Source organism: Gobius niger (genome assembly GCF_951799975.1).
Source record: "Gobius niger genome assembly, chromosome: 19".
Classification (NCBI taxonomy): Eukaryota; Metazoa; Chordata; class Actinopteri; order Gobiiformes; family Gobiidae; genus Gobius; species Gobius niger.
The window spans coordinates 22941678-22966928 of NC_136870.1; the positions used below are offsets into that span (position 1 = coordinate 22941678).

Here is a 25251-nt window from a genome sequence, read left to right on the forward strand (position 1 = left end):
ATTTTAGTATACAAGTTAAAAAAAATGCCGCTTGGAACCCCTGTTTTTGTACCTCTTAATCCCCGCCTGAACCAAGCACATTTTCTCCAATTTGGCTTTGCCCAAATCTAAAAGCTTCTTGGATAAAAGTGTCATAATATTGACAAAAACGAGGATGTAAATGCAACCAAAAAGTGACAAAGACATGATTAAAAAGTGAGGAAAAAGCAACAAAGACGCATCAAAAACACAATAAAAAAGTGATAAAACACGACAAAAGAAAGCGCTGAAAAGGCAACAAAAAACAATGAAAACGAGACAAAAAAGCAGCGACAAAAAAGATTAATTTTGTAGACCTTAGCTTTCAAATGAGGCGTCACACTGGCCAACAGGCTGCTGACTCTCCGGTCATGAAGCTTTTAGATTCAGGCAAAGCCGAAATGGACAAAAAAATGCTGGGTTAAGGGGGGGTAAGAGGTTGAGTGAATGAAAAAAGCATCTCATTTTGCTGTAAATGTTTTGATAAATCTCAATTTACTTGAAATAAGTTTGTAGTTCTTTTTAGTGCTAAAAAGAACTACAAAAAGATATGACTTTTTCCTGTTGAGTTGCAGTAGTTATTAGCCTTTACATCAACACTCTTGTCTGCTTCTCCTTTCATATATTATATCATCACATCAATTCTTACTTATTCATACAGTTAAACCCGTCAAGTACCATTAGGAAAAACTGACCATGATCTGACTAACGTCAACCGGCTCGTGTTAGTTACGCCAGGTCTGAACTTCCTTTCACATTGAACAGGCAGCAGAAGAGTCCGTGTTTCACTTGAGCTCCCCACAGTCCGTGATCTGGATCCGCTTCGAGGTCCTCCCAGACCGAGAGCCGTAAGACTCCACTTTCTTCACCACGTCCAGGCCCTCCTTCACGCTGCCGAAAACAACATGTCTGTCGTCCAGCCTGAGGAGAAGAAAAGAGGGAGAGTTTCATCCTCATAAAAGACACTGGATTTCACTGGGGCTAAAATTTGTGATGGTTTGAGACCTTTGATGATGTCACCCCTCTACACTTGAGCAAGGCCTTTTTGCCAGAATGCACTTAATATAACAATATCACTTTGCAAGATATATAGTATGCTGGAGATTTTATTCGAACCTTTTAACCCCCACCTGAATCAAACAGTTCTCCAGTTTGGCATTACCCAAATCTAAAAGCTTCTTGAAAAAAAAAAGAGGTCAAAATGGAGACGAAGACGCGCTGTAAAAGCAACAATAACACAGGAAAAAACACACATCACAAAAAAGCCACAACGGAGCGACAAAAATGTGCCAGAAAAGCAATAATAACAATAAAAAAAAGCGACCAATACACAACAAAAAAGTGGCAAACATGTTACGAAAACGCAATAAAAAAAGCTACAAAAAGGCAACAAAAAAAGTGACAAAACCTCATCAAAAAAGTGGGAAAAAATTGCCAAAAATGCAATAAATAAAGCCATGAAGAAAGAAGGGATGACAAAGAATTTAAAAAAGTGACAACAGGCAGGTAAGTAAGAGGTTAATTTATTAGGTAAAAGACAATTTCTTTTAAATTTATATCATTTATTTGCGCTGAAACAACCAAGTCACTTCCTTTAAAGCTGCCCCGTGACCAAAAGGCATTAAACTCGGTCACAGTATAATATACTTTTTCCGTACCGGTTTTCGATACCAGTAGTAGAGGTTAGATTTTAGGTAGTTACTTAATAGGTTAAGTCTACATGGGAAGTATCAGGTTTGCTGTATTTTTACTCACCATTCAGTTTTAGCGGTGCAAATGAAGAACTGAGACCCGTTGGTGTTTGGTCCAGCGTTGGCCATCGACAAAATACCTTCAAAAACAAACAACAATTAGGTTTACACAATCACTTCTCCACTGTTTTGCTCCTAATGGTTCCTGTCTTTCAGATAAATGTAAATAAAACTGTAAACTGTGGCTTATTGGAAAGGCAAAAAAAAAAATGTCAACAGTCAACAATAGTGATGATATACTGCCATCTGGTGGATCACAGATGTAATAGAAAAAATACTATTAAGCGTGAAAATAATTCTACAGATATTCATTTGACCTTTAGAGAAATGCAAGTAGATTGATTTACTAGAAAAATAAATATAGGATTATGCACCTGGTCCAGTGTGCTTCAGTTTGAAGTTCTCATCTGGAAACTTCCATCCGTAAATCGACTTCCCTCCGGTGCCGTTGTGGTTTGTGAAATCTCCTCCCTGAAAACAATACCACATAAATAACAAATAACGCGGGTTTTGTTTCAATTCACGGTCACCTATTCCCCGAAGAGAGAAGGGAAGGGCCCAAACCTGGCACATGAACTGCGGGATGACTCTGTGGAAGATGGAGCCTTTGTATCCAAACCCATGTTCTCCGGTGCACAGGGCGCGGAAGTTCTCTGCGATAGAAACAAAATCAGTTATTAACATAGTACATTTAGTAATAAGACACCCTCAACACGTGCTGCATGAATAATAAATGGGATAAACATCTACATCGTAGAAAAATGCTCTTACAGCCAAGGCCGGAATTATGAAGGGGCTTACAGGGGCTAAGACCAGGGGCCCAGCAGGTTGAAGGTCCCCTGGGCTTACAGAGAAAAATGCAGAGTGCTCTGTGCGGGCTGTAAACTATTTCTCTCTTTGCAAACACCCTCACATTAATCAGATGTTTTTTTTTTAACCTGAGAATAAACCAGGACTAAGCCAAGAATAAACCAGGACTAAGCCAAGACTAAGCCAGGACTAAACCAGGACTAAGCCAGGATTAAACCAGGACTAAACTAGTTCTCAACAAGGTCTGAACCATGTACCTATTGGTCTGTTAAAATGCATGAAAATGCACAAAAATCCCTCATTAAAATAAAAAAGTTCTCTGTGGGAGGACCCCCAGACCCCCTTTTTAAATGTGTCGCCGCCACCAGTCTGGCAGTAGCAAAGGTTCTTCCGCGAGGGCCACAAATTTGTCATTTTTTCAAACTAATACTATGTTTAAGATGTTACTTCTGCATGTTCAAATAATAAAAAAAAGAAATCATTCATTTATCCTTTCATTGTAGAGAGAGAGAAATCCGACAGACAGACATACAGTATATGCACAGATGTTGTTAGGCGCTATATAAATAAATAAATATTGATTGATTATGGGGGGCCCCGGGGCTCATTTTATTTAAATCCGGCCCTGCTCACGGCATCATCAGTGTAGCACTTCAGTGTAGTTTTACTGTTCTGGATGTTTCACCTCTCATCCAAAAAGCTTTGTCAGCGAATAATGACCTTCTAGCTCAGTGGTCCTCAACAGTTATGACGCTGGACCTGCCATCAACCAGGAAGGCAAGCCTCGACCCAAAACAGAATTAGAATTTGCAATAAAGAAAGTAAAATGTTGAATTTTCTCCATAAATTGTTGTTGATTAAGCATTAACTAAGCCACACGTAAAAATGAGTGACAATAACTCAAAGAATAGGTGATATTGAAAGAAGTGAAAGAAGTGTTTTCTAAGAAATGCTCATGACTCACAGAAATTGGTTTTGTGACCCACAAGTTTAAAACCACTGTTCTAGCAGCTGTCAAAAACTGTACCGCACCAGTAGGGAGGGGTTTATCTTGCAGTTGCACCCATGTTTAAAGGTGCATTATCCCAGCTCAGGCAAACGTACACTGTGATTGTGTCCTTGGGCAAGACGCTTCACCCTACTTTCCTCCAGCGTCTGAGTATATTGGTGTATGAATGAGAGCGTGAATGAGTGACTGGTTCCTTACTGTAAAGCGCTTTGGGCCTGATGAAGGAAAAAAAGCGCTATATAAGTTGAGTCCATTCACCATTATGCAACATTTTATTTGTGTGCATTTGACCTTCAGTGACCCAGCGGCTGTGTGAGTGGTCAGCATGGCGCCTTTACTTTACATCACAGTGGGCTCTATGACGCTCCAGGATCAATTGTTTGGAAGGTTTACACTGCTGATGGACCCGCTCATCTAGAAAACCTACAAACAATTGATTCTGGAGAGTTGTAGAGGCCACCATGACGGAAAGTTAAGGTGCCATGTTAACCACCCATGCAACACGTCAACATGAACACACACAATAGTTATAGCACGCTATCATTTCATCGAGGTCAATTACGCACTGTTATTTTTTTTTCATATGCAGAAAAAGTTGCATGATGCACCTTTAATGTGAGCAGTATAAATTTGGCCTGTTGCTAGAATACTACTAGTTGCTGACGAAGCTTCTTAGTTGAAACAGAAAAAGCAGTCACGTGGTTATCGCTGTAGGCCACTTTTCCAGAATAATTACACAGACTAAAGCAACTATTTGTTATTTGTTCGGACATGCCCTCCCTGCAGCCTGCAAAGAAATGTCTTACCTGCAGTTTTGGGAACAACTTCTGCGTTGAGCTGCAAAAAGAATAAGACCAAACGTGAACATAATGTACCACTTGGGAAAAAAAGACACCAAGTCAACATTGTGTAAGTGCAGCACGCGGGGGTTACCTCAAAGGTGACCCGTCCCAGAGGCTGGTTGTCCGCGGAGAGCTCGAAGTAAACCACGGGGTTGGCGTTGGCTGAGGCCGGGCCGGTGCTGTACAGACGGGCCGCGGTGAAGAGCACGGAGCACAGCTTGGTTCGGTTCGATATGAGCAGCATCTTCACCAGCTTTGATATAAGAAGGCTCAGGGGAAGAGGTGCGCTTCAGGGATACACGCTCCAAAGTCACGCCGCTGACAGCCTCACGCACGAGCGCAGGAAGTTCTTCTTCTTCTTCTGTCGATGTCACTGGCGGACTGGGAGCCAAACTGGCGCATGCTGCCCCCTACTGTGTCGAGTGTGAATTGTATATTCCTAAACATTACCTACTTGTGTGTCCATATATATAAACATTTTTAAATCAAACATTGACTTAACTGATAAAATTGTAGCCTAATAGTATTATGATGTCATTATTCACATAGATCTTAAGACTGCTTTTTGGTGTAAAAGGTGTTATAAGTTTACATTTTTGGTATTGATTACAAAGTCGAGCCCAGCAAATTGAGCAAACCTCCACAATGAACTGGACTGGCCCCACAACACTAATGCCCTGTACAAGAAAGGCCAAAGTCGTCTCCACCTTCTGCTCAGGACTTTCTATCACTCTGTGGTAGCCTCTGTTCTCTCTGCTACGCTGCCCTGTGCTGGGCCCCGGGCCGCACAGAGCAGACACAAGACTGTAAAGTAACATGTGGAATAACCCCTTTGCAGAATACACACAATAATCCCTGTATTTAAATCACTTACCTGCATCACTTTATCAATCACTTGCACTATGAAGTAAACCTGCACTGCTAACACTGACTTTAACATTTTTTGTTATAGTCTGTTTACTTAATTATTAACTGTTTATACCTTGGTAGTCATTGTACATAAGATACCACTATTTTACTATTTCATTGTTTTTTGTTTATTTTTTCTCACATTTTCTGCCTATTTGCACACCCTGTGTGTTTCTAAGAGATGAATGTAAACAAGTACATTTCTCCGTTGTGAGATCAATAAAGGCTTTGTTATCTTTTTGGTTTTGATTATATTCATTCGAAGTATGCTACTATTTTGCAAGCTATATAGGCTACTCTATCATTAATTTAGACTTTTTTGTTATAGAATTTTTTGATAGAATCTGAGGTGGACATTGTCAGAGTTTTCCTGGGAATGCCGTGTATTGGAGACTTCTTTAAAAAAAAAGGCTAGCTAACATACTGAATTGAAATAGACTATGTGTGCCTTTAAAGGTTGATCTGGTTATATAATACTTTGTCTAAATTATTATGTCCATTTGTTTTTATGTCCAAAAAAAAAAAATTGCAGGGGGCCTCATGTGCCTACATGTTTCAGGTTGCTGGGAGAGTACCAGAACAAATACCCCAGGAACTGAGCCCCAAAACCTTCAGCATGGCAGAGCAGTAAGGTGTGCACCACTACAAAATGCATGAACTCATTCATTTTGTTTATAGCCTTTATATTTACAGTTTATCTACTGTTTAGCCTCGTCATAATCATTGCTAACACAGATCGAAAGACCAAAGAAGAGACTGAATCGCAGTTACAGGTGTCATCTGAATATGTATTTATTAGATAAATATTAGGCTGTCACATCGTCTAACTACATACAATTCTGCAAGACTAAAAATCACAAGAATTAGTTCCTTTATTTTCTGACCAGCTCAGAATATGAAACCTCTATACACTCGATGTACAAACATGGGGCACGGATGCGATCTGTTCGTGGTATTAAAAAGTGTAAAACGGCTTACAATCTTATGGACACCTCGGTTTTCAATCGCCTTTAGATTATTAGCACCTTGCGTTACGTTTTGCTGTGCACCAGATGAGTTACAGTGGGTTGTGTCAGGGGGGAAGGGCATCTGATGTAAAGGGACATGCCATTTATAAATGATTGTGTTTAAAAATGACACAACTTCCATCCTCTTGCCGCCTTTTGTTTGAATTTTAGGCCTTTTTCTTAAAAAGTCTATACATGCCTTTCAGTCATGTGACTTTTATGGCAGCCATTTTGAATACCGAGGGAGAATTATGCAGTACTAGTAACAATATCTCTACTCAGGATATAAATGAAAGACAAGTGATTGACGGTGGCATTTTTATGTACTCGTAATCATTGCTCAAGAAGATAACAGTAAAAACAAGGCCCCAGAAACGCACGTTTATGTGAAGAAACCAGTGAGTCAGTATTTAAGCTGCTCTAGGAGTTAGGATGCTACCGGTTAGCATTTATCTCGGGTAGCATGCTAAACCCATAATGTTAGCAGCAATGGCTAAAATCACCGCTAACTTATCCTGTTGTATTTAGGACATTCACAAAGCCAGTCCCATAGGCAATACACAGGTCTCCAATCCCCAACTTTGGTGACGCACGTTTATGTGAAGAAACCTGTGAGTCCGTTTTAAGCTGCTCCAGGATTTAGCATGCAACCGGTTAGCATTTAGCTCTGACCTCTTCAAGAGAAAACCCTGAACCACACTCCAAACATCTAGCCTTGGATACAACATGTGACAGAGGTCAGAGCTGAGCTGTTGCTGTAGTATTTCCTCAGTGTTCATAGATGTGACAGTTGATTGATGACAGTTGCTAACCGGTAGCATGCTAACGTCTTGAACAGCTTAAACACTGGCTAAGACTGAGACTCTGTTGACATGACAAAATGATGTGTTAATTTAGTGGTGCAGATTTCATTCCATTTCTAGAAGTAAAGTCAGGTATAGCTCCTTTAAGTAAACCCTGGTGTAATTCAACAGACAGAGCTGCTATTTCTGTGCCACATCACATAAACGTGCGTCTTTGGGGCCGTGTTTTTACTGTTATCTTCGTGAGCAATGATTACGAGTACGTAAAAACGCCACTGTCAATCAGTTGTCTTTCATTTTCTTTCTGAGTAGAGACATTGTTACATGTTGTTGTCCTGCATAATGCTACTTCGGTATTCAAAATGGCCGCCGGAACTATGACGTCATTGGAAACGCATGTATACGTTTCGGGGCAAGAATGATTTTTGGATGCACTGTGGAAATTCGCCAATAAAAATAATCTATAAGGTTCACACTTACATATGACATTGTTATGTACTTTGCAGGAAGCCCAGATGAATACAGACACGATGCAATAAAGGGCATCCGACGTACAGCTAAACGCTCTTACGTAAGTTATAAATAAACGCTTTGACCGTTAAAACTATTGACTTTAATATGGTGATCACTTTGTAAAAGGCCTTCCCCTAGTTGCATACATTTATGGAGACATAATTTATCAACGTTATTTTTGCTACGGTTGAAATAAATCGGACTCTAGCCCTATACAGTTCAGTAAAAAAAACAAGTACAAAATAATTTACCCCCCCCCCGAAAAAAAAGGAAGGTGTAATGCTTTCTTTAAAAACAAATCCAAATTTCTTTATAACAAACTCTAAACAATATCACAGACTACTTTCAAACATGGCTGTGACAAAAAAAAAAAAAAGTGTGGATAAAAGGCTTTTGCACACCGAACAGGGCTGTATTGCTTTGAACCAATTCTGATATTTCTTTTTTGTCGCAAATAACTTATAATAGACATGATTTTGGGATTAGCTTTGAACAACTGCGAAGAGACGACGACATTATTATTAAGATGATACAAAAATATTCACAGGGATATGTACAATACAATAGCATTTCTTAAAAAATAATACATTTGCATAATGGACAGCGATCTCCTCAAACAGCTCCAACACTGCTTTCGACGAACCCATAATGTTAGCAGCAATGGCTAAAATCACCGCTAACTTAGCCTATTGTATTTACAACATTCACAAAGCCAGTCCCATAGACAATACACAGGTCTCCAATCCCCAACTTTGGTGAGCAGAATTCCCACAAATACCAAGGCGTGAATAAAGCCGAAAATAGACATATGTATAGTACTGTGCATGGGTATTAGAGGGGAGATAAGAAAATATACAGAAATTTATGACCAAATGGAGAAGACTTGAAAGAGAAGGTTCTTGGATTGACAACTGATAAAACTGAACTCTTTTAATGTAAATAAAAGGATTCTCTGCCACTTTTCCCCCTGTTTCATAGAGAGCCTCTTAACTGTCTCATTTATTTGCTGGTTCAAGGGTTTGTCTGTGTAATATGTTGTAACGTCAGCCCCGAGAAAAAATCCTAGTTTGTGAACCTGTTCTCAGACCATGGCAATAAAAACTATTCTGATTCTGAAAGATAAAAATAAACTGAAAAACATTGTCAAAATCTGCTCTAAAATCATTGGAGTGAAACAAAGAGACCTATGGGAGGAGCAGGCGCTAAAGAAAGCTAAATGTATCTTGGGTCAGCCTCTCCATGCTCTGTCCTTTTCGCCCTCGGGATGTCATTTTGATGTAGCATTTCAGAAAACTAATCCTTTCTCCAACTCTTTTGTCCTCTCTGTCACTGAACTGTTGAATTCTGAAGGGAGTGAGTTTATTAAGTAACACTGACCTTTTGAAATGTGCCCTATTTTTATTGTTATGGACTCTCTTGAGCACCTACTCTTGTCTGAACTGTTGGGAGTGACCAATGGGCGAGGAACATAGTTCTGTATGGTCCTTATGGCAGGGAGCTGACATTGCTGTAATACCGCCCCCCGGTGGCCAAGAGACTTGGGAGCATTGATTCTAATGGGACTTCAAACGTTCCAAGAACGGCTTAAAAGTCTGGCTCCAAAGAGTTTTTCTTTTTCTAAAAATCGCTATGACCCATGTGACCATGCAGGGGTAGGTGAAATGTTTGAACCACGCTAGTTTTTGTTTATCAGCCCGAAATTTGGAAGTATTTTCCGTGCATTAACTGGCTCCAGTGCCTGTCAATCAAGCTCTGGAGCTCTGTGGAGGCTCCGCCCGCCCTGTGAGTGCAGGGCTTCCCGCCTTTTTGCCCTTTCAAGGAACAGGACACAGTGCGGCCATTAAGGTTCACACAGGACTCTGGAACCTTTTTCAATGAATGGGGCTGAATGGGATCCACTCATCTTTATTATATTATATCTATGGTAGTGACACACAGTGAGTGACTGTTTGTGCAATGTTCTGTTATGAGGTTTGCTGCAAATCAATTGCAAGTGATATGCATTTACATGGTTGTTATTTGAGCTCAGTTCACAAATCTATGCTGTTTTCAAGGAAGAATGTTTCGTATCTTGAAATCATCTTGGGGCTCTTAAGAACCTCTGGAGGCTTTTCCAGGTACAATAGGTCCCAGTTTAATGTATTTTCCACAGAGAAAGGTTGTGTAAGTCGCCCTCTCCTGGTTCTTGAGAGCTGATAAGTGAATTTCTCCATTGTGAGATCAATAAAGGCTTATCTTGTTATTATTTATTCTCCCAAACCCATCTAAAACCATTGCACAGTACGGCATTGGGGGAAAAGCATCTAAAATGAATTACCGTAGTTCAAAGGTCAGGTATCAACACAAATGAGTTGTTGTGGGAAATGAAAATGTTAGCTAGTTTAGTTAGCTCAGAAATTGACAATGTGGATATACAGATACAAAGACTTTTATCACAAACAGTAACCGCTTAAAGACATTGGGCTGTGTAAAGGTTTTGCATCTTTAAAATTGAAATTTTGAGGGGTAAAGTTGTCGGTTTTGTGTTGTAAAGTTATACCTCGCATGTAATGTAAGTGCAGCAACACATCAGTCTGTTTCTACAGTTTAACTCGGTCACAGAATTCAGCATTTCTTCCAAAATATCCCAAATTTTGGCTCTTGAATAAATTTTTTTTTTTAAGTATCTGCAACTTAAAATCGAAATGTTGTCTTTACTTTAAACTATGAGTAGCCTGTACTCAAAAGTTTGAATGTTCGCTTTCACTGTAATATTTTACAGTGTATAAAAAAACTGATAATGTAAGATTTTTTTTATTTTTTTTTACAATAGCAGAGTTTTTTACTGTTGAAAAGTCGTGAAAAATACCTTTAAATAGTCAACCAATCTATGTGAATCAAGATAGTTTTTTGTGCTTCCTGACACACGGAGAATGGAGTTGCGTCATTTCAACAAACAGCCCAGATACTTATCGTTTACACACCTTTGACGAACATTTTCGTGTAAAAGAAATGGTAAAAAATGCTACATGTCCATCACATGCGTACAAAACATTTTTGAATTTAGCTGCGCAGATTTTTTAAAGTCTGTGAGGAGAAAGAGAGAGAGAGAGAGAGAGAGAGTCTGTGCTGGTCAGATGAAAACTGTACACGAGGAAGAGGAGAGAGGGGAGTGCATCTTTGTGTTTATCGGCCGCCATTTTGGCTCTAGTGGCTCAGAGTCCGTACAGTTTCAGTGTTCATCGTACGTGTGGGAAACGGCCTCAGTTGTTTTCGAACAGCGAGAGCAGGTCGTCGCTGCTGTTGTTTGGGAGGTCGGGAGGGTCCAGATATGAAAGGAGCTCGTCTGGGTTCGCCAACTCCGGAAGAAGCTGTGGAGAGGACAAGAGTTAGTACGAAAACTTGCCAGCTTTAACCGCTACTACTAATTGATCATTCAAGAAACTGTTAGGTACATTCCAGACCACTCTAACAGACACATACTTTTTTCTTTTTCTCCCTACATTTGTGGACAGTGGCCCAGACAACAGCCGCTATGCTGTGTTCGAAGCGCTTTGAATCGCTGAAATAGTTTTCCCAGGAAAGAGAGGGAACGCTCTCATAGTCCAGCGCCACACGCTCAAGACTACATTAAAACAAATGTTAACTAGGGAAAAATCCTTGTTTTAGTTGAACAAAATCAACTATTGTAGCAATATAGTGCATAATGTAAACAACAGTTTTACAATAGCAGACCTACAGTGACTTTACCTCATTCATTTGTTACCTCAAAGAAAATGCCACATTTGATCATTTTGAAAGTGTCAGTATAGCATATTTTCTTTAATCAGTACATTTTTAACATGTACCTTTGTTGATGTCAACAACTTATGCAATAAAAGTTGGAAAGCTGGGAAAGTTGAAGCTACAACGCTCTGTAATTGATAAACACCAAGACACCACAACAGTGATTCCCTAACTTTTCCAAAGCATTGAAACAGCGCCCCCAATTTGACTCTGGTGGCCAAAAAGTGTACTGCATCCATATTTACCATTGACAATGAATGGGAGAGAGTTAGTATTAACCAGATGCAGCACAAAAGTAGGTCACCCTCTGGTGGGCCATATTTGGCCCACGGGCCCCACGTTGGGCACCCCTGCCTTACTGACTACAGCAGTCAGCTTTTATACCTCTCCTCATGGAGAAAGGACCTCCATTAGCCACCATTAGCGTGATGGGTAAGTTCCAAATCTAAGTTTAGCTGGTAAGTATTAACATTTTATATAAAAGTACTTTAGTCCAAAATGATAAATGTTCAAATGAAATCAATAACGACAAAGATACAAACAAAAAATCATACACAAAAGGAAACTCAAAGCAAAGTTTAAACCCCCCCCCCCCACGGATGTGAACCTTTTCCACGCAGTATTTCTACAGGTTGCTAAGTGTTGTACAATAAGTACAAAGTTACGCCCGTACGAAGCTGCTTTGAAGTCTATTCTCTGAGCAACAGGAAGCCAATTCTGCAACTACCGCAACTACACACGCACAAAATGACTCTGATTTCACTCACGTCTAAGGACGGTTCAGGCATGTCCGACCCCGACGCGTCCAGGCCGTTGCTGGGGGTGAACGACAGGTCGCCGTGAGGATGGTTACCGGGCGTCTGTGGCTGCTGTTGCGGTGGATGCTGAGGAGGCGGGACTTGTCTCTGAGGCGGGGGACCACTGTGCCCTAACGACTGTCCCGACAGGCCGCCCGGGTGTAATAGTTGTCCAGACGGGCCGCTCGGATGTAACGGAGGTCCCGAATGGCCGCCCGGGTGTAGTAGTTGTCCCGACTGGCCGCCTGGGTGTAACGGAGGTCCCGACTGGCTGCCTGGGTGTAACGGCGGTCCCGAATGGCCACCTGGGTGCAACGGCGGTCCCGAATGGCCACCTGGGTGCAACGGCGGTCCCGAATGGCCACCTGGGTGCAACGGCGGTCCCGAATGGCCACCCGGATGTAGCGGCCCTGATGGGTTCCCGTGGGGAGAACCGTGTAGCGCCTGCTGCAACGCGCTGTGTGGCTGGTCTCCGCCGGCTGAGTGAGGTATCTGTGGATGAGACGGTATTTTTGTAGCATTTGTACAAAACTTTGATGATAGTGTAGTGTTGTGATAAAAGGACAGAGTGCATTGACTCACTGTGTCGTTGATATTGTGGGAGAGGGGCTTGTCCTGGCTCATCAGGCTGTTGGGGAGGTCCGGAGGGTGAGACAGCTGCGGTCCCGGAATAAAGTCGTTCATGGAAGAAGCTCCAGGAGTACCATGAGGGAAGTCAAAGTTACTGTGTCCCGGGAAACCGCCTGGAATTACACATAAGCAGTTTATTAAGCAAAACATAATACTTTCATAGATTTAAACGGACCAATAACCACAGGGCGGTTTTCAATCAGCGATATGGTGCATAAGCGTCAGCTAGTGTTGCAAATTCAAAATCAACATCTAACAAATGCGGTAACGTAGTATATCTGGGGGTATAGCAACTTTTAACCCAGTTTAGGACTGGTTAAACCTAGCTTAACCCTGGGTTAGAGCCAATTTAGATCGCTTAACTTAACTTAAAATCTTATTAAAGGGGCTAGATGCAAGTTAGCCATTTTATACTCACTACTGCCACCTCAGGTCATAGGTGTAACTGCACCTTCTATATTAAGCTCGTGCATGACGGCACTTCGGACCCGAATTAACACCTTTTTGAGTGACAGTGCAGGATTTTCTGGGCTCATTCTACACCTTAGGACATTGTTGAAACATGTAGGGGAAGGAAAATACTTAATTTTAACATTTTTAAACTCTGTATAGTTCCTTTAAGTGCTTTGTTTGAACATTATTGGTGATATGTAACCAACAACCTTAACATTTCACTTTCTTTAAAGCCTTTACTATATGCTCATATACAGTATTTTTCCAAATTCTTCCCCAATATTAGATGAAACAATATCCACATCACAAGAAACCACATATTTCAAAATAAAAATCAAAGCCTGGCAACTTAAAAATGTTAAAAGTCAACATTAGTCAACATTTTTACTATTATTATTATTCTAGCTATGTTTTTGAAGAAGAAGATCTTTATTTATATAGCGCCTTTCACAGACATAGTCACAAAGCGCTTTACATGGGAGAATTGTACATTCACTCCATACTCAGTGGTGGTAAACTACGTTCATCCTGGCCTATTGTACAGAACATGCAAAGTCCACACAGAAAGACCCGTCCAGGTGGGAATCGAACCCTGGACCTTCTAGCTGTGAAGCGAGAGCGCTAACCACCGTCTACTCTGGCTAACCTGGGCTGCCGTATTCGCCGCCGCTGTTCCCGTGTGGATTCGGCGTGGAGGGATACGGCGTTGGCCCGGGCCCCAGCTGCGCGATCATGTCCATCACGTTGGGCATGATCATCTGACTCGGGCTCATGGTCTTGAACCTCTTCGTCAGCGGGCCGTCCGGGTCCTCCTTGATGTGCAGCTCCGACTTTATGGCCACGGGACGCCAGCTGCACGTCGGGTCGATCGTCACCTCCTCAAACTCCGAGCTGCACGGACAAAAGGTTTGGGAGATTGTGGAATTATTGAAAGAAATGAAGGAGATGATTTTTGTTCGTTGTCTTAACTTACTTTTGGATGGCGTTGAGAATTCCCCACATGTACTGGTCCACTTCGAGTCCTTCTAACAACGCGGTTTTACTGTGGACAAATATGTAAACATAAGCTATAGTCGTAAAAAGTTATAGTTTGAGAATTGTACTCCATGTGAGCCATTAAAAATTGCACCATAGTGAAATGATAAGCTGTATTGTTTTTTTGCTCATAAATAGCTTGATTAATGATTCACTCCTAGCAAGAGTAAAAATTACTTGTTTTTTTTTATGTTTATGTTTGTTTATGTTTAGTTTATTTGAGCAGTTCCAAGTTGTCAGACAAAAAAGAAACACAATAATGCCCAAAAAGTACTGTGTATTCTTAAGCATCCAATAGTACTAGGTTATTGCTGCCGTCTTATACTGCCCCATATAGTACCATCATTGCCATATTTATATATACCTGTACATGGACAGTACATGCATATATAAACATAGTTTTCTTCTTGTGGGTACATTTCAATGTGTCCTGATCTATGCGATTCGGTGACCTGTTGCCAGAAGGGGGCGCCCTTCGAGCACCAGCCCACCTCCTGCTCAACCTATTCTTCATTGTACTTTTCCAGAAGTGCCTTTGGGTGTCCTGGTCTGTGCATTAAAAGAGCAAGATTTTTGGCGACCTGGTACCAGGGTGGTCCCACTCAAGCACCGGTTCCTCTTGCCTGCCCTAGTATTGTAGTAGTATTTAATATTATATTAATTTTAGTAGGAGTGTGGAAGGTAATAAGGGTGGTCACATGGAAAAGCAGACAAGAGGCAACAACTGCAGCACTGACACTTTCAATTCTTATTGTATTCTTGAACAAGTAGCTTTTTGTACATACATTTAAAGTGTTCAATAAATATATAAATAAACACACATACTTTTGAAAACTTTACTTATCTCTAGATTAATCTTTGCCATGTGGAGAGATTTAGACTGATTAAAAGTATGTCTTACAGTAAAAGGGCCACAAAATCTAACTGAAAAGCAAAGACTGCCATTATTTAGGTCTTGAAATATCTTCAGCCAACAACAATGGAGGTTTATTATTTGCTAACCCTGTAGTTAAGACGTCTACACACATATTTTTGCTTTCTCTCAAATGAATTTAAAGGACACCATGTTTACTCACTTGCAGACAGGACACCTCCACGTCCCCCGTTCACAGTTCAGTTGTAAATATGACTCCAGATCAAAACACTGCAACAAAAAAGATGCCATTTTAACGCATAAACTTTGAAAATCTGCAGTTTCCTGGTTGTCTTTGGTTGTAGCGTCCTTCCCACCTGCACGTGTTTGCAGTCGTGCCCTCTGGCCGGCAGCTGTATCCGTCTGAAGGTGATGGGGCATTTGAGGGACACTTTGATGGCCGTTTGCTCCACTCCGTCCTCTCCGTTCAGAACCGTGTTCCCCGACGCTGCTGCTACGCTGCTGAAGTTCCTCTTGACTTTGGGGAGAGAAGGATACCAACAGGTTAGAAAACAAAAAGCGTGAATCCTCTCCTCGGCCCACCTACTGTCCAGAGACGCACAACGACCAAAGATGTTGTTAGCAATTGGCCTCTACCAGTATATTCCTATAGCTCCAAACGGGGTGAAGTCAGAAGCGACCAAGCTCTTCCATGGGCACAAAGACCAGACAGGTACATATAAACTTGTCTAAGCTCAGTACGGAAAAACAGGGAACTATTCCTTTAACTGTGTCTAGTGCAGCCTGTGATTGTATAGCTCACAATGTAAAGCATTAGACTTTCACCTAGAAGACTGGAGATCACCTTCCACGAGTCTCACATGTTTCTTCTCACGTAACTAGGCCTGGGAACTGTTACTTTTCGATACCTGTACTCTAACGATACGTCATATGAAAAGTGTTATACAAAAAAGATTCCCTTCCCTTGGTTTACAATACCAATACCTGAACAATACTTTTGATACCTATACTAAAATACTAAAATGCTGACACATCCACCACTGTCAGATGCCCTCATTATAGGAGCTAGGTTTTAAGTGGACATATAAGGCATAATTGAGTCTCAAAATGAGTTCTCAGTTTTTATGAATCATGTTTTACATTATGAATGAATGTCTATGTTAGGACACCCTGAGACCAGAGCTACTGAGGGGTTTTCCTGGAGCTTTCTCTGTAGGCAACAGTGGGAATGACTTAGTAAAAACAAAATTCAGTTTCACAGAACAGGTTAGCAGCTTCATGGTGCCGTGATGAACATACAGTACGTTTCTTGGGCGAAGAACAGCCCAGAACCAAGAGGATCCAAGGGGCTGCGTTCACGACGTTCTACAATGTCATTTCAAAATTGGAGCAGCGGCCGATGCAACTCAACGGGAGCGACACAGTTTTGGAAACAAATCTCCAAATCTTTTCCCTGATCATTATTTGGAAGTGACTAGATTCACAAACCTGCCACATTCATCTTACGGCTGAAAGTTCTTTCATCTGGTCAACATCAAGGCTCAACATTTTGAATATTGTCTCTTGTCTTTGGGACGCCTTTTTGAGACATTTGACCTTAGTTCATATGTGCAGAGAGAGAAGACGTTGAACTTTGTGACAGTTTTTGTTTCATGTGGATAGGCCCAGCCATTACAGAGATTTTTACCATAGTTACCTCAATATAACTCTTAGCTGCACCAACTCCATTTAACATTTCGGCTGTTTTACATTGTTGTGGCATCATGTGAAAGCAATCTTTATTGGATTGCGGAGGCGAGTATCTATAAAGCAATATAAGACCAGGAAGTACAGATTGAGGTGTTGATCAGACCTACCTTTGGTGATGCAATGCTCCGCTGGAAGAAGCCTTTTCTTCAGTAAACCCTGAAGAACAGAACGGACCGACGGCCTGTGCACCAGCTGCAGCACGAACAGATGGGACTGGGCGAGCAAAAGTAAACATGTTAATATCACAAAAACAGGACGGGACAGATACCTCACATAGAGACAGGAAAGTGAAAACGTCTATATACTCACGCAGCAGCAGGCGGTGACCGTGATCTGGATGGTGTTTCGTCCCGGTTGGCAGACATGTTTGAGGTGCAGGGGTTTGTGGGAAGTCTTGTTGTCCCCTCGCTCGATGGTCAGAGGGGTGGCGTTCACACTGACCTGGACCGAGGCGGGCCAGTTCGTGTTCATCTGCCGGTCCTCGTGGTGGTAGCATTTAAACTGCAGCTCCAGGTCTGATCTGTGGAGGGAAAAAAAACAAGATTAGGCTAAAGAGGAAATGAAAAGGACTGTACGAAAAGAGTTTAAAAATGTTAAAATTATGTATTTTCTTCCCCATACATGTTCCAACAATGTCCTAACGTGTAGAATGAGCTCAACTGCCTCTAAAATCCTGCACTGTCACTCAAAAAGGTGTTAATTAGGGTCCTATGTGCCGTCATGCACAAGCTCAATATAGAAGCTGCAGTTACACGTATGACCTGAGGCGGCAGTAGTGAGTATAAAATGGCAAACTTGCATCTAGTTGCATATATCATTAGTTACACAGAATTTTTCAGAGGGGATTTTGGACAACTTGTTTAGGAATTAACCCCTGCATGTTTTCTCCGGTTCGACGTTACCCAAATCTAAAAGCTTCTTGAAAAAAGCGACAAAAATGAGACATAAGTGAGGATGAAAACGCACCAAAAAAGCATCAAAACAGGCGACCAGAAAGTGTTTGAAGAGCAAAAAAATGATGATAAAAAAAAGCAATGAAAAAGCAACAAAAACCTGATAAAAAAGCAACAAAAAAGTGATGAAAAAGTGACGAAAAAATAACAAAAAAGTAACAAACACCTGATGAAAAGGCAACAAAACGATGATAAAAAAGTGATGAAAAAGCAACAAAAACCTGATAAAAAAGCAACAAAAAAGTGATGAAAAAGTGACGAAAAAATAACAAAAAAGTAACAAAAACCTCATGAAAAGGCAACAAAACGGTGACAAAAAAAGGGATGGAAAAGCACCAAAAATATAACTTAAGGAAAAATCTGAGATCCTTTATGCCGGTCTTAGCTTTCAAACGAGGTGTTACACTATACACTAACTTTTAGACTTGGGTAGAGCTGAACTGATGAACATTTGCTTGGTTAAGGCGGGGGTTAAGAAGTTAAAATATCTCTTAGACTGGACAGTTCGGAGTCTGTAGGACCTACTAGAGTAGATACACATAGAATTTACAAAAGACATCCTTTTCAGGTTTTCCTTTTCGTGTGAATGAATTACAGTGTCATCTCAGTTGCCCGTTCGTGCCACACATGGATACCACACCTGTCCATATTTGTGAGTACTGTGCTGTATATATGAAGTATATATATATTTCTGGCTTGCTAGTGGACAACATAGTAGAATACCTTTCATTTATTGCTTTTGCACGGCTATGTTGATGTCAATTAAAAGGTTTTGCATTCTGACCATTTACAAACCAACTTCAGCAAATAAAAAACACTTATTGGTTCATTTAGGATTTTCACTCATGGACGGGCCAACACGGACTCCTTCCTACCTCCACATGAGCGTCTGGTGCACGGAGGGCCGCAGGTGGAAGACGTGGTTACTGACAGCCAGGTTATGCTCCAGCCTGAAGGGCTCCAGCACCACCCCGTCCCGTACGGGGAACGTGAGACGCAGCTCCTCATTGTGGTTACCTAGAAACACAGTTCATTTAGATCTTTTGGTTTCTGTCACTGGAAGGTCAGACCTTTTTAGTCACACTTTAACCATATTTTTAGTGTCATTAACCAGTTCTTCAAAATATAGTGTCCTGACAATGTTTGTTCCGCTGCTCACCTGGCGGGGGCGGTAGCGTGCTCATGTTTGGTTTGATGTCCGGAGGAAACGCCGGTTTTACGTCGGGGTTCGGGGACAGATATGGCGGGATGTTGCTGCCCGGCGTCATGGGGGGTGTGGGGTTTCCTGGCACCGGAGAGTGGGGGTAGTTTCCGACCGGCCTCGGCGGCTACAACAAAGAAAATAACAAACCAGTTGCACTAATTGTGACGCCATTTTATGAATAATCTCTCTCAAGGGTTTGCCTCAGTGTTGAACGCACCCCATTCATGCTGCCCTGGTTGTACTGGTTGTATCCGCTCCCAGAGAAGTTATTGGTTTGTCCGTTAAAAGGCGGCTCCTGCTGTAAAAGGAAGTGAGTAATTAGTATTTTCTGCAAATGTAAGTTAAGAAACATCGCGCTCTTTCATCTGTCCTGCTTACCTTGAAGTACTGTCCCATGCCGGCGTTGGGAGGGGGGTACTGGCCCTGCATGGGCTGCCCCGGGAGCCTCTGTGGGGGGTAGTTGGGAGAGGGCAGGGGCCTGGAGGAGCTGTACTGGTTCTGCTGGTTTGGAAACTGGCCGTTTGGTCCGTACTGTTGACCTCCGTAGTTTGGCTGAGGACACACGAGAAATGTTTCCTGTTAAGTCATTTTACTGTGAGGTGAATCATACAGTAGAATAGGGGGGAAGGAAAATATTTGAAGATATGAAAATGGGATAAAGTGTATTGTTTCATGTGTTCATATTATTTAAAGGCAATTTATGCGTAAAAAAAAAGACACATTTTAGACAGTCAAATATAAATAATGGATACAGCCAGGTTTAAACTTATAGTTTTATTTTGTTGATGAATTAGTTACCTCTCCAGGATACGGCCTCTTCATCCCCTGCATGCCCACGCCCTGCGGCCTGGTGGGGGGGTAGTTTTGCTGGGGCATCCTCTGTCCTCCGAAGGGCCCCATGCCCTGGCCCCTGGGCTGGTTCATGCCCATGGGAGGGGGCCCGCTCATGTTGGGGTTCATCCCAGAGCCCGGCATGTTCCCGGGGAGAGAGGGGGGTCCTCGGGGGCCGCCCTGGGGCATGAACTGACTGTTGTACCCCTGGTTCGGGCCCATCTGGAACGACGAGCTCATCTGGGAGGATAAAAAAATGAATAATTTACCTCTTAATTAGACACATCATTCATTCATGCTTTGGAAATGTATTTAAGTTAGGTGATATTCTGGTTTAGATATACTATACACATGATTTAATTTATTATTTTAAAATGTTGTGTTCATACCGGTCCGTACTGATGACTGAGCTCCTTGTTCTGCGTCTCTTGCAGCGCGGCGACTGTTGCCGTGGCGGTGGCGGTCGCCGTGGCAGCAGCGGCGGCGACAGCGGCAGCAGCAGCGGCGGCGGCCGGCTGAGGGTGACTCAGAGACGGGGGGCCGGGGGCAGGACCGCCGGGGTAACTGTGAGAGGGACATAAAAGGACCATGTAGTATTTGGCATGATGAAGTTTACTTTGATTTAGTTGATATTAATCCTTAACTTTAAGGCGAGACGCTGCAGGTGAAGAGGGAAAACTATGATTTAGAGATATCCATTTGAAACTTTTGCTTTAGATAAACACAACAAAAACAGACCTTGTTGCATTGTCTTAACCTAAAGAGACAATAGAAGTAGAATCTAAATAAAAAAGGTCACTGTTTGAACAGGGAATAAATCTGCTTTAATTGCACTAAAAAAAATCTGCTTTAATTGCACTAAAAAAAAACTGCTTTAATTGCACACAAAAAAATCAGCTTTAATTGCACTAAAAATCAACTTTAATTGCACAAAAAAAAAAATCTGCATTAATTGCACTAAAAAAAATCTGCTTTAATTGCACTAAAAAAAAAAATGTAAAAATGTTGTCTTAAAATCCTCTGGACACTCCCACATCGACCCCCACTTGCTTGCTATTAATTTAAAAAATTAGAATTAAGCTAAACAATGAAATATCCATCTTCACAGTAGCCTACGTAACAAAATGTTGGAGGTTAATACTGGAGGTGCTACTTATGAAGATGCAGCAGCAATGTGAGTTATTTATTTGTTTCCAGGTTGTTTTAAGTATAAACAGCAAACTGGCCCCAAACATGAAATTAGAAGGAAAAGAAAAGAAAAAGCATCACCTGGAGTGTCTCCCTATAAGTGTACAGATTTTCTCCCCTCACCTCCCGTTGAAGCCGCCTCCCCCGCTATAGTTGGGCCGCCCGTACATGCCCTGCTGCATGTAGCCCTGACCGGAGCCCTTGCTGAACTGCTGCGGCCCCGAAAACTGAGGGGAGTTCATCCCGTGGCCGTTCCCGGACATCCCAGGGCCCAGGGGTGCGCCGGGGGGCAGGCTGGAGGGGTTGGCCATGTGGTTCCCCAGCACCTGAAGGAGCGGGACGCACACCAGTGAAAAAACAACAACAAACAAACAACTGTGACTTTATTATCTGCCTTTGTGAGCAAGTACCTGGCTCTGGGAGGTGTTGGTGACGCCCCACACCGTAGTGACCACAGAGAGCGCCCCGGGAGGCTGCGAACTGTTCTGCTGCCACGGCCCCGAGTCGTACGGGAACTGCCCATCGCTGAGAGAGACAGATGGAAATGTGAGAAAAGAACATGAGCAAATGTTTACACACAATGTTTACCGAAGGATGGTGAAAGACGACTGTTTCGCCTTCACAATAAAAGCTCTTACTGACTATCTGCAGCCAAACTTATGGAACCTTTAGTGGTATTTCTAAAGTGGGAGGCCGACATGATGTCCTATTGTTCTCTGCAGTATAATGGAGGACCTCACCCGTGGGACAGGCCCGGCTTCATGGCGCTCATGGGGGGCTGCATGGGCACTTTCTGGGGCTCGTTCTGACGGCTCTTCTGGTGACGCAGGAGCAGCAGGCGTCCCAGCTCCTCACACCAGGACGACAGGAGAGCTGCGACAAAGAGAGAAGAAGAGGAGCAGAAGTTTAGATTTGACTGACAACTAACCATAAAAACAGGACAGACTCAAAGCTTATACTTGGGCGTCGAATGTGCAGTATGTAACTGTGAAATATTGTTGTTTGGTCACCGTACATTGCCAAAAATATTAACAGATGAAGCAGGGGTGTAACATGACCTTTGTTGATGTCAACAACCTATACAATAAAAGTTGATGCTCCAATGCTCTGTGATTGATAAACACCAAGACACCACAACAGTGATTCCTTAACTTTGCAAAAGGAGTGAAACAGCGCCCCCAATTTGAAGTTAGTGGCCAAAAAGTGTACTGCATCCAGGTCATGGCTAGAAGTGGGCAATATATTGTCTACATGGGTTCCCAAACTGTTTTTAGGGAGAATCCCAATAATTGACATGTAAAAAAGTCTACTCCTTGTAGGTGTAGGTTTCCTCCAGGTACTCTGCTTTCCCCTACCACTAAAAACATGTGCAATAGGTGAATCCTCCAGCCAGGGGATTCTGACCATCAGCCTGGCTCCACATCATGGAGATGGGTCCCCGGGCACTGCCCTCGACCACTTCTCCTAACACGTTGCCTCAGGGGCATCGAAGGATGGGTTAAATGCAGAGGACACATTTCCCTACGGGGACAATAAAGTATACCAAAAAAATATATATATATATATATACAAATATAATGAATTATTATTGTGCTACTTTAGGGATTCTCTTTTTTCGTTAATATGATTTTACAGCAACAATTTATTTGGAATATTTTAACGGATTTCACAAAGTATCTGCTGCTTTACACTCAAAAATATACTAAAAAACATAAGCATTTTTCTTTGTATTTCATCTTGAAATCATCTGGGGACCCCCACCCAAGGCCTCGCGACCTGCTGAGGGGTCCCGACCCCCACATTGGGAACCGCTGGTCTACAAAATAATATCAAAATTTCTATTTGGAAGATATGCAAATCTATAATATCGAGTTATATAAATCTATGACAACTCCAATGGCAAGAAATGGGGGAACATTTTTAAGAAATTGGGAATAAATGTGAAAAATTGGGGAAAAAATATGGAATACAATTTGAAGAACTTGAAAAAATAAATAAAAGAATTTGGAGAAATTGCTGTTGCTATGTCAGCTTTTGACCACTAGAGTTCACTCAAGCCCTTCCTTTACCACCTTTCCATTGCTGTTGATCACTGCAAACCAAAAAAAAACACAAGACTAATCCAGGACAAAACCAAAACTTCCTCCCTAACATCATCACTCCTGCACATTCCCCCCGGTTTCTTTACAACACCGGCTTGAAGAGACAATACTGTGAGTCGACGACACAGAAGAAGCCAAAGTGCTGAATAAACATGGCCCGATCCCTCGTTCTTGAGAGCTTTTCTGGAGACAAAACGCGATCTGAAGCTGCACAAACAACACTGCCGTCTCTCTCCGAGGCTCTGGGCAAAGACGAGCGCTGAATACAAAAGACGGTGTGTACAGATGGTGCCACTCCACTGTCTCGCGCTCCTATTGATCTCAATGGAGCATCGGAGCGAAGGCTGGATGAAACTGGTTTGTCTGAGCGGCAGAGCGGTCGCCATGTAACCAGAGGGTCGGCAGTCGGCATCCCACTGGAGTCAGGCGCTTAGCCAGTGTGGCATTTATAATCTGATTTATCTTTATTTACACAGAGAAAGCCCAAAAATGTTTTATAGCAGAGCCTAATACAACATTTGCAAGAAACAGCTTTAAGTACAGTTTTGTTTTATCTAATATTAGGTGTTTTAGATATGTGAGAGGCACAAACGGACACTTCTGTATTGCAACTTTTTCCTTTTTAGAGGCCATTGCTCCTTAAAGGGACTATACAGAGTTTAAAAATGTTAAAAATAATAATTTTCCTCCTCCTACATGCTCCAGCCATGTCCCAATGTGTAGAATGAGCCCAGACCTGTTCACCACAACTGCCTCTAAAATCCTGCACTGTCACTTAAAAAGGTGTTAATTTGGGTCCGAAGTGCCGTCATCCACGAGCTTAATATAGAAGCTGCAGTTACACGTATGACCTGAGGTGGCAGTAGTGAGTATAAAATGGCAAACTTGCATCTAGCCCCTTTAAAGATGCTCCAATAACATGAGGCTTCTTAAAACAAAAACGAAAAATACCAAAAAAGCCACGGAGACAGATTTAAACTTTCTTCTTGACAATGGAACATCGAGTGTTTTGGTGTCTATACAGAGGAACTATACAGAGTTTAAAAATGTTAAAAGTAAGTAAAATTAAGTATTCTCCTCCCCTACATGTTCCAGCATGTCCTAATGTGTAGAATGAGCTCAGACCTGTTTACCACTCAAAGAGGTGTTACTTCGGGTCTGAAGTGCTGTCATGCACGCTGCAGTTACACATAAGACCTGAGGTGGCAGTAGTGAGTATAAAATGATCAACTTGCATCTAGTCTCTTTAAGAACAACAGGTTGTATAGACATTATACAGAGTGCATGAAAATGTGATTCTCCTTTTTATGGATAATAATTCCCCCATATATTCCATGTACAGTCATGTGATCACAGTATACAACATGTCAAAAGAGTACTTTTTAAAGATCCTTCATCAGTTGTGTCCATAGTTCAGTTGTGTTGCATGATGCTCATGTTCATCCTATATAAGCTGTGTCCGAATAACAATGAAGCCAGTGAGTGAATGACACATCATTACTTTTCCACCTTTGAGCTATAATTAAATTCTAAGTGGCTCCCCAAAGACTTTCATAGAGTTAGAACATTTTAGATTAGGTTTGTCCTCAACATGTTGAACACAATCAGCAAATTTGAGCAAAAACAGACAAGTGCTATTGAAAGAAGGACATTTTCCCCGCAGTTAATAAGCTCTCACTCGTATGAAGCCAAAGGCTAAACGATTCTGACAAGTGCGAGCCAGGATGCGAGACCACACACCTCAAGTTTTTTTGTAAAGATCTGCGACCCCCAAAAGAGTGACGTGAGCGGACGTGAAGCCATTACCCGGATAAACATGTCAGACACCAGACAACATCGGCGGCCTGTGCTTTTGTGCCTCATATAAACTGTGGGAATAAACAAGAAAAAACGCTTTCCACGACTGTTTACGAAGCAACAGCGTGCCTCGAAGCTTTTTGTATCTTCCGCGAGGAGAACAGTGCGGTCCAGTCGGTCCCACTTGGCTTTTCCTCCGCTGGATCTGGCC

The 25251-nt window shown here is 42.0% G+C and overlaps 2 protein-coding genes and 1 long non-coding RNA gene across 3 annotated transcripts in view; 1 reads left to right on the forward strand and 2 right to left on the reverse strand.

Moving 5' to 3' along the window:
• LOC306978668 overlaps positions 1–25251 on the forward strand; it is a 428827-nt gene that overhangs the window by 257044 nt on the left and 146532 nt on the right. The gene's annotated exons all lie outside the window — the stretch shown is intronic.
• Positions 576–4785, reverse strand: ppifb (peptidylprolyl isomerase Fb). Its single transcript, XM_079577298.1, has 6 exons — positions 4522–4785; positions 4395–4425; positions 2334–2422; positions 2144–2240; positions 1774–1849; positions 576–939 (listed from the first exon to the last, which is right to left on the reverse strand). The coding sequence occupies exons 1-6, from the start codon at positions 4672–4674 to the stop codon at positions 804–806; spliced, it is 582 nt and encodes a 193-aa protein (XP_079433424.1). The 5' UTR covers positions 4675–4785; the 3' UTR covers positions 576–803.
• The window catches only part of LOC306978658 (zinc finger MIZ domain-containing protein 1-like), a 69398-nt gene continuing 54625 nt past the window's right edge, over positions 10479–25251 (reverse strand). Inside the window, exons 5-22 of the mRNA XM_079577314.1 lie at positions 21882–22014; positions 21552–21666; positions 21265–21467; positions 20343–20517; positions 19921–20193; positions 19501–19674; positions 19340–19420; positions 19078–19246; positions 18794–18935; positions 17275–17485; positions 17073–17178; positions 15573–15733; positions 15419–15486; positions 14281–14349; positions 13954–14198; positions 12807–12967; positions 12195–12716; positions 10479–11012 (exon numbers count right to left, since the gene is read on the reverse strand). Of these exons, the coding sequence (XP_079433440.1) occupies positions 10905–11012; positions 12195–12716; positions 12807–12967; positions 13954–14198; positions 14281–14349; positions 15419–15486; positions 15573–15733; positions 17073–17178; positions 17275–17485; positions 18794–18935; positions 19078–19246; positions 19340–19420; positions 19501–19674; positions 19921–20193; positions 20343–20517; positions 21265–21467; positions 21552–21666; positions 21882–22014 (3116 nt within the window). The 3' untranslated portion in view covers positions 10479–10904. The remainder of the gene's footprint in view (positions 11013–12194; positions 12717–12806; positions 12968–13953; positions 14199–14280; positions 14350–15418; positions 15487–15572; positions 15734–17072; positions 17179–17274; positions 17486–18793; positions 18936–19077; positions 19247–19339; positions 19421–19500; positions 19675–19920; positions 20194–20342; positions 20518–21264; positions 21468–21551; positions 21667–21881; positions 22015–25251) is intronic.